Here is a 12531-nt window from a genome sequence, read left to right on the forward strand (position 1 = left end):
TCACCAAAGAGATTCACCAAATATTTGCCAAGACTCGCTTGCTCAAGTATTAGAGAGATGGTGTATCCAAACCAAGGTGAAGAGTTCCACTCTCATGAGCAATGGTGAAGGCAACTTGTCCAATGTAAAATATTGAGTATGGCTCCTGTTGACTGGTCAGTAGTAAGATGGATGTTATGATGTGACCACACATTGAGTTGGTAGTCGAAGGTTTGAGCAGTCCCCGGACTAGAAGTCTCCATGTAAGCCTTGACATTTAATTAACACAAAATATGTTGATGCACCAAAAGAAATATCTCCAAAATCATGACATGAGCAACTTGAGGCAAAACTCCAAGGTTCCCAGGTAAGTCATTGTTTATTGCAATTCAATCATGTAGCATGTATTTGCATTATAGAGGGTTCAAGCTATGTGCCTTTCAAGGTATTCTCAGGTGCCATGTGTTGGTACCCCTGCCCTGAGAGAAGACAGCAGGACGTTCAAGCCAGACTGCTGTGAATTCAGGCTACGACACCATTCGTAAATGCCAAGTTCTTCGAGAAGCTCTAATGGTGAAGTGCAAGGCTAACACTCATTCCGTCTTTGCCCGTATCATCTTTGACAGTGCTCCAGCATGTGCCAAATGCGGCATTCAAGAGGCACGTTGCCGGGGGCCCTTGTTCCGGCAGGTCGTACAATTGCCTCAGCAGAGCAGTTTCCAGGGCTGGCTGCCTGCAGACGCGAACACGACCTCCTCTTGCTCGGCGCTTGCGAGCTTGCTGTCGATCACCTCATCAGCCGATTCGCCATATGTGGCAGCTTGCTGGAAGCCAACCTCGTGTTCTGTAAGGTTCCCAATCCGAACTCCCGAACATGGCATGCTATCATCCTTGCACATGTCACCCTTGAAGAGTACGAACAGGCTCTCGACCTCTATGAGACTATGCAGCATGAAGGAGCTAGCCCTTGTGAATTCACTTTATCTAGTGCCTTGAAAGCATGTGGCAATATCGGGGCACTTCTACAAGGTAGACAGATGCATGACCAGATCACTAGAATTGGCCTAGACTTTGACATAGTCCTAAAGGGTTCTCTCATAGACATGTATGCCAGATCTGGAATTCTTGATGAGGCACGCAAACTTTTTGATTCACTGCCTGCGAAAAATCTGGTAACATGGGGTGCAATGATGGGAGGCTATGTACAGTATGGTCATGCTTTTTCTGCAATTCAGCTGTTCCAGATGATGGAACAGCAGGGAATAATGGCTGATAAAGTCATCATTCTATGCACATTGAAAGCATGTGGCAGTGAGAACATCCTTACTCAAGGCAGAGTGTTGCATGAGGAGGTAATCAGGGTTGGACTTATGGCAGATGTGTTTATTGGCAATGCTGTAGTAGACATGTATGCCAAATGTGGAAGCTTGGAGGAGGCACTCAATGTATTTAAAAGATTCAAAAGTCGGAATGTGATCACCTATGGTACAATGATTGCTGGATATACCCAACACGGTCATGGGCTTGCAGCCCTTAACCTCTACCGTAGCATGCCACATGAAGGAGTTGCACCAAACAAGGTTATATATTTGTGCATTTTGAGGGCATGTGGTATCACCAAAGATGCAGATCAGGGGAGATTAGTTCACCACTTAATCCTTGGAAGTGCATTTGAAAGGGATTTATCCATTGGAACTGGGCTTATTGATATGTATGCTGGCTGTGGGATTCTAGAAGAGGCTGGGATCATATTCCAAGGATTGCCACAGCGTGATCTAGTGTCATGGGGGGCCTTGATATCAGGATACTCACAGCATGAACAGTGTAGCACTTCACTTGACCTCTTCAGGCAAATGCAACAAGAAGGTGTGAAACCAGATGGAGTCATTTTTGTGAGCCTTTTGAAGGTGTGTGGTAACATGGGGGCATTAGATCAGGGAAAGCTGATAAATCATCAAATAATGGAGAGCAGTTTTGAATCAGATGCAATCGTTGGAAATGCCCTTGTTGATATGTATGCAAAATGTGGTGTCCTGGAGGATGCACAGAGATATCTTGATCATGCACCCAAAGCAGACATTGGGACTTGGAATGCTTTGATCGCAGGTTGTATGCAGCATGGTCACAATCTATGTGCCCTTGAGTTCTTTCAGAAGATGGAGCAAAATGGCTTGGTTCCAGATATAATTACATTTTCAATCATGCTAGCAGTATGCAGCAGCAGTGGGGCAATTGTTCAGGGGAGGATTATGCATGATCAGTTACTGAGAAGTGGACTTGAATTTGATATGGTTGTTGGTACCTCATTGGTTGACATGTATGCCAAGAGTGGAAGGATTCTGGAGGCACAGAAAGTATTTGAGGGTATGGCAGATCAAGATGTAGTTGCTTGGAATGCTCTAATTGCGGGGTATAGTCAGGGGGGCGATTGTTGGCAGGCTTTGCAATGTTTTAAAGATCTTTGCATACAGGGTTTAAAGCCCGATGCAGAAACTTACATAAGTGTTCTCACTGCTTGCAGTCATGTCGGTGCAGTTGATGAAGCTTATCAGTGCCTTATAACTTTGGATAAACAACAGGGAGTAAAATTGAAGATTGATCACCTTAACAGCATAATTGATCTTCTTGGCCGTGTGGGATGTTTGAATGAGGCAAAAAGGCTACTGTCCACTATTCCTAGTGCAACAGATATGGTTGGATGGAGGTCTTTGCTTAGTACTTGTAGAATGTATGGCAACTTGGACTTGGGACAACAATGCTTTGGTGAAGCAGTTCTGCTGAATCCAGATAATCCTGCTGGATATGTTCTCATGTCACACATCTATCGGGATGCCCAGATGTGTGACAATGCACGAAAAGTGCAAGAGCAATGCAATGCTTATAGAAAACCTGGAAGAGCCTGGGTTGAACTCAAGCACAAGATACATGAGTTCACTGTAGGTGACAAATCAAATTCTGAAAACCAGAGAATTGATGAGAGATTACACATATTGAGAAGGCAACTTAAGGGAGAAGGATTTGTGGCGCTTCAGCTTTTAGATGTAATCCATTCAGAACAAGTAATGGAATTCACTGAAGATAAACTAGGATTCGGAGAGAGAACAATGAGATCTTATGAACATGACTAACACATAGTGAACTCAGACAAGAATGCAAAACACAAGAGGAGAAGAATCTGATGAATGAATGAATGCTAAACGAATGAATGATGAAAGGAATAAATATAGATGTGGGAGCTCAAGGAGCCGAGACTGCCCAACAGCCACTATCTCTCGTGGAAGTGGATTGAGGAGTGATGGAGATTGCTCTTCTCCAGAGACAGAATTTGAGTGCAAAAAACCTCCAATGTCCGACAAGAAACCTGATGAAAAGGGTTGAAGACACGAAGGCAGCATGCTGGATCCTGAAACACAGCAGTCTTTGGGGCTGGAACAATGAAGAGGGCTGAAGACCCCAGGGAAGCAGGCTGGATGCTGAATCATAACAGTCTTTAGCACTGGAACAATGAAAATACAGCAATGTACTGCCTGGTGACAGTCTCTAGAAGTGATGATGAAGGCAACTGCTGTCTGGTACTGTAGGATGCAGAAAACACTGGACAGCAGCAGATCTAGAGGGTGAAAGGTGGTCAATTGATGGGAGTGGAAGCAGCTGATAGCAGCTGGAAGAGTCCCCTAGCAGCAGCCTGCAGCATAAACACAGCTGCATGAGAGTGGACAGCAGCAGGGCAGAACCACCTGGAGATGGGCGGCAGCAGGAACAGAGCCGTTGGCGAATCGGCAGTCTGGAGATGGTTGTGGCAGCTGCCTGGGTTGAGGGCAACAGTCACTAGAGAGGGAAGATATAGAGAATTTGATGGTGTGTATGCACAATAAAGGTGTGAGAATGCGTAAATGATTGGGAGCAAGAAAGAGAAAGTATGAACACTAATAGAAAGAAACAAACACAAGAACTCAGAATGAACAGACAATGGAATCCATGACATGAAGCATGAGATGTACAATATAATATCACTAGGATATTGGCACAATGATGATCATTAAGCGATGCCTCCACTCTCCCTCTCTCTCTTTAAGGATGTAAGATGCAATACTGCAATGAGAGAAGAGTGGAGTATACATAGAAGCCTTAAGATGAGAAATTAGAGCCTCAAGATGAGACCCTAGACAATGGAGCAGACCCTAAATGAGCCACCCAACTATAGACTAAACAGAGTGTCTAAAATCCATGATACATATCAAACTAACACCCTCTCTCGGATCACGGGTGATCGATACAATAGAATATATAATAATAACATAGGAATCCCTAGGTATTATAACCATATCCCACATAACAATAGTGATCTACCAAAAACTTGTAGTACATACTATATACAACACTGACAAAGAATGCACCATGGACACTCCAATATTGCATGTGATGTGAAATACACCTTTAAAAAAACACTTGTCACAGGGACGTGAAATTTTGATTCTTTACTTAGCATTTGATTAAGTTGTTAATCAAGCATGCAAATGTGAGGTATACATTTGATGTACAAGTTAGTTATTTTACAATGATGAGCCAACGACCTTGAGAAGGCAATGGATACCAAAGACAAAAGTTGTAATAAGTTATACTCTACAAGTACTAGGTAGTACTTGGTGTTAGTTTGGACTTATGGCATTTATTTGATCAATAAGTATCAATGGTGATATTAGGAACAATGCATTAATTGCTTAATTAATATTGGTCGAGGGGTTAAATAGCATATAGGATCACTTGGGGATCAAAATAGTCTAGTCAATTTACTTGCAACTAAGTTCTAGAAATAAGATATGCCATGAGAATGTGAAATTTTGATGCTTTGCTAAGCATTGGATTAAGTTCTTAATCAAATGTGCAAGTGTGAGATATAGACATGATATGCAAGTTAGTTATTTTGTAATGATAGTCAAGAACCTTAAGAAGTCAGTAGATGCCAAAGGCAATATTTGTAATAAGTTTTACTTGATAGGTACTAGGTGGTACTTAATGTTAGTTTGGACCTAGGAAATTTATTTGACCAATAAGTGTTAGTATTGATACTAGGAATTAGGTATTAATTAATTGATTAATATGAGTTCAGGGATCAAATAATCCATCGGGCTACTTGGGGATCGAAATGACCTTGTGAATTTAATTATGAATGGACACAATTAATTTTTAGATAGGGACAAAGGATTGGATTAATTTTTAAAAATTAATTAAATATAAAAAAATTACTAAAAATAGATTATGAAGATTACTAGTTAGTAGAACTTTTTTATACAAGTGGAGAGAAGGTTGTGGGAGGCTAGAAGAGGAGAGAGTTATTTTGAAGGTCAACCCAGAGTAAGAGAGGTTGTAGTAGCCATGGCTAGCCATTAGAAGGTGAATATGAGTAGGTAGAATAATAGATGGTACCGTAAGGAGACCTTGCTCAAGTGGGCATCAACATTTTAGCCGGGGTTGGAATCATTTATGAGCTTCCTAGTTGTAGGTGATAGCTCAAAGGGCTATCTGGATAGGGCAATAGCAGGTTCAAGCCACCTTTTCACAATGGAAGTTTGACTTTTTTTCTCTCCGCAACATTCTCTCTCATTCTCTAGCGTTTCCCCAAAGTATCTCACTAAATCTCAATCATCTACAATAGAAATAAGCCATATACATCATGAGTATCCACTATTGTAAATCCTAATTTACAATAACAATTGGGGTTTAGTAGCCACCTCTAGTCTTATGCTTGAATATTGAAGATCAACAACAATAATTAGGGTTTACTAGCCACCTCAAGTCCAACGCTTGAAGATTGAAGACCTTGTACTTGGAATAGTGGTTTGACATTGTGCAATATTCACATTTTCAAGAGACCAGCTCATCCAATCAAATTTGGAGCTAGATTTGACTAGTCAATTGTGCAGACAATTTTGCATCGCTCTTAACCCACGGAAGTGTGTCTTTGGAGTACCTTATGGGCTATTGCTGGGCCATGTGGTCAGTTCAGTAGGAATAGCAACTAACCCTGAAAAGATCAAGGTTATAGTCGCTATGAGCCCACCAGCACTCCGAAAGAGGTTCATAGCTTTCTGTCGTCGATAGGGTACTATCGGAGGTTTATAAATGCCTTGGCAGAAAGAACGTTGCCATTAACGAATTTATTATCCTTTAGCTGTTCATTTGAGTGGAGCGACCCTTGTAAGGTGGCTTTTGAGGATGTGAAACAAGAGCTAGTAAAAGCACCCGTTTTAAAAGCACCTAAAAGGGGCGAGGTGTTCTATATATTTTCAGCAGCCACCATGCATAGTATCAGTTGCTGTTTAGCCCAAATCTGGGAGGAAAAGTGGTATCACCCGATAGCTTTTGCTAGTCGAAAATTGGGCATTTCAGAGATCAACTATACCTACATGGAGAAGTTGTGTCTTGCGATGGTCTTTGGGACTAAGAAATTCAGGCACTATATCCTCTATGAAAAGGTAGTGTTCTATACGAAGGCGGAAGGGCTTAGATTGCTTATGAAGAAGCTGCAGCCGCCTGATCGTTTGACAAAGTGGTTAATCACTTTGCAGGAGTTTGATTATGAGATTAAGAGTAAGCCACCGAGGTTGCAGGGTATTGTGGAATGCCTTGTGGATTTCGGGGAGCCGAAAGAGACTTTGGCTGAAGGAAGTGACATTGAGGAAATGTTTAAAATTGATACAACTTCTATTCCATCTTGGTATGCCGCTATTACGCATTATCTATCAATAGGAGAGACGAGAGGTGGTTTGTCAAAGTTCGAAAAGAGGAAGATCAAATAATATGCATTGAAGTTTTCCTTGATCGCAAGGACGCTATATCGACAGGGTGTTGATGATATCTACCGCCGATGTGTGATGCTTGACGAGGTTCCTTTTATCTTGGAGGAGTGCCATGACTCTGCATGTGGAGGGCACTTCGCGGGATGATTGACGGCGCAGAAAGCGTTAAGAGCTGGATATTGGTGGCCGTCCATCTTCCAAGATTCCTTTGAGTATGTAAAGAAATGTGATACTTGTCAAAGGCATGACAGTAGAGAAAATAGGAAACGCCCACTTACGCCTATCATGGCTATTCTTCCATTTGAGAAGTGGGGCATCGATTTTGTGGATCCTATTACCCCGTCCTCTACTACCCAGAAGAGGTACATTATAGTAGCCACTGATTATTTTACTAAATGGTCAGAAGCGCGGGCGACGAGGCATGACAATGCAAAAGAGACTGCAAGTTTCCTTTGAGAGCAGATTATCTGCCGTTTCGGCCCACCGAAGGAATTAGTGTCGGATTGTGGAACCCATTTTTTGAATAAAGTGATCAAAAGCTTGACTAAGGCTTGGCAAATCAAGCATAATAAAACGACTCCTTATAATTCGCAAGCAAAGGGGCAGGCGAAAAGTACTAATAAGCAGCTTGTGGATATCTTGTCTAACATAGTCTCTGCGAAGAAACGAGACTGGGACAAGAAGTTGTATATGGCAGTATGGGCATATAATACCACGTTCAAGCGAGCTACCGGCCATACCCCATTCAAATTGGTTTATGGGGAAGAGTGTGTATTACCCCTTGAAATCGAATTGATGACCATACGGTTTGCAATTAACCATTCTTTGGGAGATAAGGATTCCCTTTTTGAACATTTCACAACTATAGCCCACCTGGATGAGCTGAAGTTGCAGAGCTTATTATACCAGGAGGTAGCCAAGCGTCGGATGAAGCAGTTGCATGACCTTAGAGCAAAGAAATATACCTTTAAAAAAGGCCAATTGGTTCTATATTACGATGCGCGTAGGGAGCTGTTTCCAGGGAAGCTGGAACCTAAATGGGATGGCCCCTACAAGATTGTCAGGTTAGGGAAGAATAGGTCTACGGCCCTATTAGCTGATCTATAGGGAGTAGAGTTTAAAAATAAGATTAATCTTAATAAGATTAAACCTTATTATTTCTAAGTATGCTAATATAGAGAAATGCATTGCAGGTCCATGCTAGGGACGATCTGAGACCTGCGAAAAAGAGCTTAAAAGTTGGTTGATGGGTCGGTTAATCCCTTATTTGGAGCACCCATTTCTGGAGCAGAGATACCATCAGGGGAAACTCATCTGGTGGAGCAAGGATACAAAGTGATTGAGCAAGAAGACAGAACCTTTGTCTGGGAGATTAAAGTCTTCTGCCATCACTGTTTACGATTGTTGACGAGTATCCCTGTTGAGTTCAATGAAGAAGGTGGGATGGAGCCGTCAGTTCATCCTCTAAACATGCTAAACTTTGATTATCATAATTACAAATAGAGGAGTTCGTGATGGCAGGCTATGTAAACCCATTATGGACGTACACATTATATTTTGATGGAGCGTCCAGGGGCCCTAATAAAAAAGGGAGTGTTAGAGTAGTAATTCGAGATCCCCAACGTAGAGTTACGATAAAGTTAGCTGCTTATCTCGGGGTAGGATTCACTAAAAATATGGCGGAGTATAAAGCCTTGATTATGGGACTGTATATTGCCAAACAAGGTGATATTCGTTGGCTGTTAGTAAAAGGGGATTCCCAGTTGATCCTGAATCAACTAGATGGGACATACACAGTGCGGAATCCCATTCTTTGTATGTATCATCGGACTATGATGACCCTACTTGAGGAGTTTGAGAGGGTGTCTTTCCAGCTGATTCCACATTACTGGAATCAGTTTGCGGATTCGTTGGCAAATCTTGCTTATGAGGAAGACCTCTTCTTTAATTGTAGTCCTAGTTTGGATATTGTGATCAATGATGAAACAGGACCCGGTCACTTGTGGGGAATGTTATCAGAGCATGCAATATATGGCAGATGATGGTTGATATGGGTGATGCAAAGAGTAGCCGAGACCAATCTACTGTTATTATCCTGGACCCATAGGTTAATTAGACAATATGTTATGCGTACGCCTCTTGCTATCTATGTAGGAGGGATGGGTCATAACCTTATGCATTTAGTTTAGGGCTGCGAGCCTATTTTTTCTCCTTGGGAAGGAGCCTATTATTGTATATTTGTGCTCTTTCAAGGAGGGATGTGTAAGTGCTATTCTATTTGATTTCATTAGGCCAAGCGGGCCGATTAAGTTTGGTAGTTAAGTGCTTTATTTCATTAGGCCAAGAGGGCTAGTTGTCTGTTTAGTGCAGGTGCGTTTAATGGTTTCTTGTTTTAGTCCTGTGCTAGACAGGTTTGGAAGAAGAGCTTGGAAGGAGCCTTTTGTTGCGCGGAAGCTTCTTGTGGCCCTATCCAAGTGATATCTCTCCTTTATGAGTACTCTGGTTTTTATGCTATACGTGATTGTGTACTTGTTAAGGGGATTTTCTTTTCTTGTTGGGGACCGGAGTCCAAGGCATGAAGTCGCGAGGTTTAGGTTCAGTATGTTTGAGGGAGATCTGAGTAGTCATTGCCTCCTGTAAAGACATTGCCAGACATCAAAAGACCTGTTTTAGGAGGAAGTCCTAGTGACCCTGTTCTGCTAGCTTGCTAGGCAGCTGTTCTAGGAGTTCTTGTTAGTTGTGAGGCAAATAGAGAAGCCTGCCAGAAAAAATGATAATGATAAGAAGAAGGAAAAACCCTGAATACCTAAAGAGAAAATATAAATATAGAGGTGTGTAAAAAGGGGTTCTAACCCCTATAAACAGAAAAGAAAAGGAAAAAATCTTAGAAGCAGTTGATCGTTGCCTTGCGAAGGCCTGGTAGGTTTCTGGGGACGAGTCAGACCCGGGGCCGATGCCTTGCCCTTCCTTGGGGTGATATCTTGCCAGAAAAAAGAAATTAAGTAAGGTTGGAACGAAAATAAAAGTGAGCGTTAGAAAAGGATTAAGTGTCGCCTTGCGAGGGCTTGGTAGATTCTTGGGTACCAAGACAGGACCTGAGGCCGATGCCCTGTTCTCCTTGGGTCACTACGCTCAGCTCCCTCCTTTTTACATGCCTAAGTATGTCAATAAAATAAAATCCCTAATAGAAGAAATGTGCTACAAGAAAATACTTCTTGATCAGGCTATAGGAGTCCTTGCCTAATAGGAGCTCCTAGTTGTATTGTCCTTAGTTAGGTAGGTAGTTCAGACGACCACTTAGGGCAACCTCTTTGATAGTTCTTTTTAGTTTGGCCGTGTTGGAGCAGTCGGTTAGTGACTAGCTGCGGACCTTCTATTAGATTATGCTAGGCCTACTCCTTGTGGATGTCATGCCTTGGTTCTGTCAGGGGGCAAGGTATGTGTTGTGATGTGTTTAATACGTATCTACTTTGTATCAACTTGATGCTTCCTTTGGTTGTTTTGTGCAGATCTATTGTGGGATTCGACGGGCTGAGTCGCCCTATCCCGTGGTCGCCAATGAGAGCCGATTTTTGCTACCGAGAAGTGCTTAAAAATAGCTAAAAATTACGAATATCAAGGGAAAAATATTCAACGTCGAAGGCGGCGGCTCGACCTAGGACGATTTTAAGCGTCAAAGTGCTTTAAAGGCGCCGGAGTGACACTTGGAGATTTTTGATAATTTTTCAGACTGCCGTGCGGGTTGTCAAGAGTTACCAGCCAATGCGGGATGTCAAGCCGAATGCCTAGGATTTTTCAGAGCTCAATTCGGAGTCCGGACGGGGAAATGGCCAAGAAACTGGGCAAGATACGAAGGGGTGGATAAAATTTGGCCAAAATGGATAAGTGACCCTTGGGAGCCCAAAAAGGAAATGTAACATGAAAGTCTTGGGAAAAATCGTGGAGAGAGAGAGAGGAGGATGGCGGCAGCACGGTGGCGCATTTTTCGCCATGATCTTGTTGATCATGATCTCCAGGCTGAACACAACCACTACAATTGATCATTGGCAGTGAATCCCCTCTGGATGCTGGTCTTATCCCCGCCCTTTGCTCGCACAATGGTGGTCTCTATGGAAATCTCTGATTTCAATCTTTCTCTCTCCTCCCTCTCTCTCTTCTAGAGGCAGATTCATGTGGGAAGAAAAATGATTGACAGATGCTTGTCCAATCGAGGTGGGATTGCTCCATGATGCAAGAGGAGGGTAGATTGCTGATTCCGGACTATCATGGACATTAATGGATGTTGGAAATCAGTCCCGAGATATGGCAAAGAAAAACCCGCAACCCGCAAAGAACTGTAATTTTATTTTTACAAAGAAAATTGATGTTTTATGCAATTTGCTTCATGAATATTTGTTCCCATGGGATGATTATGCATTATGTTGTTGTTTGCTACGAGTTTGATCAGTTTATGCTCAGAAAATTAGAAAATCATAAGTGTTGTGACTGAAATTAATGGTGTAAAACCCGTAAAACACGTGAAATAGGGAAAAATTGGGTGTTTTTAATATATAAATGGAAAATATAATAAGACACACCAACTAAATTTGTGTTTTTGCTGCAAATGAACATAAGGGCCACAACCCACAACTCATTTTTTATTTTCAGTTATTTAATATTGCAAAAAATACAAGAAAAATAGGAAAAATGGGTAAAAATAAGGGGAAAATAGGTTTTGAGTGTGCAAAAAATACTAAAAAATAAGATTCATGTTTGTGTATGTATGGGGGGGTCTGAAGTATGAGTTTTAGCCTCATTTCAGCCCTACCTTTATGTTTTAGTGAGTTTTTATTGCTTTTCATACAACAAAAAACATGGAAAATATTACCCTAAACCTATGCATCGTGTACAATCTAAACAGCGAGGGGGGTAGAGAGAATGAGAGTGGTATTTAAGTGTTGAGAGAAAGAAAAGGCTAATTGTTTTCATCTATGCATATCATATAGATCGATCGTTAATTTACAATAAGGATCTAGTAGCACGAGGTCTCCTCGGTGCTAGGTTCGTGCAACGTAGCAATTACGCGTCAGAGAAATTCATTGAAAGAATGTTTTTGCACGATGCACGACGCTGATTTTTCTTTGTTTGAGCACATGGACATTCACAATTTTCATGAAGTATAAAATGATAAAAGATATCAGACAATACCTCCTGGATGCAAAGCATCTATATTCTCTAGATCGTGACCAACGTTGAGTGAGTAAGGTTGTCCCAAGCTGCAGGCTAGGCGTTGGGTCTAAGGGGAAAGTAAAGTGAGATATGGTACATCCTAGAACGGAATAATTGGTACTTTGAGAGGACTATGTACGAAGTGTTATATATGTTTAGCGACGCATCGAGGGGCCAATCCCCAAGATGTAGGAGAGTCGCAGTGAGGTAGCGGCAGTCAGCTGTGGGAGGGCCTCCTATGTTTGTACTTCGTGCCATTTGGCAATGTGCTGGGACTCCCTCTGAGGAGTGTTAATTGGGTTAGAGTTGGACTACGAGATGTGATACAAACACAAGATGTTTAGGAAGGCAATGTATGTGTCATCAACACTCCTGGCCGCGAGGCCGTGGGGGTTGTTGAGCGCATGATAGAGGTCCGGCTAGTGCATGAGCCAGTGCCGGCCCATTTTAGGTCCCATCACAATTGAAGGTTAATCCTTGGGTGAATTTATGACCGCAAGAGACATTGGAAAGTGAAGAAGATTGGAGCAATCTCTCTGTACTT

At 42.1% G+C, this 12531-nt stretch overlaps 1 protein-coding gene across 1 annotated transcript; it reads left to right on the top strand.

Annotated features, from left to right (window-relative positions):
- Nucleotides 1-371: 371 nt before the first annotated feature.
- LOC148020694 (pentatricopeptide repeat-containing protein At2g33680-like) lies at nt 372-4519 on the top strand. Its single transcript, XM_087698493.1, has one exon. It carries the CDS (start codon nt 615-617, stop codon nt 3105-3107), a length of 2493 nt encoding a protein of 830 aa, XP_087554619.1. The 5' UTR covers nt 372-614; the 3' UTR covers nt 3108-4519.
- Nucleotides 4520-12531: the final 8012 nt, after the last annotated feature.

Source organism: Lygodium microphyllum, chromosome 18, assembly GCF_053477565.2.
Source record: "Lygodium microphyllum isolate KBCC chromosome 18, Lygodium_microphyllum_v1.1.10, whole genome shotgun sequence".
NCBI classification, from domain to species: domain Eukaryota; kingdom Viridiplantae; phylum Streptophyta; class Polypodiopsida; order Schizaeales; family Lygodiaceae; genus Lygodium; species Lygodium microphyllum.

Excerpts from the sequence above, each read along its gene's own strand:
- LOC148020694 (XM_087698493.1), top strand. The coding sequence starts at position 615 with ATGTGCCAAATGCGGCATTCAAGAGGCACGTTGCCGGGGGCCCTTGTT.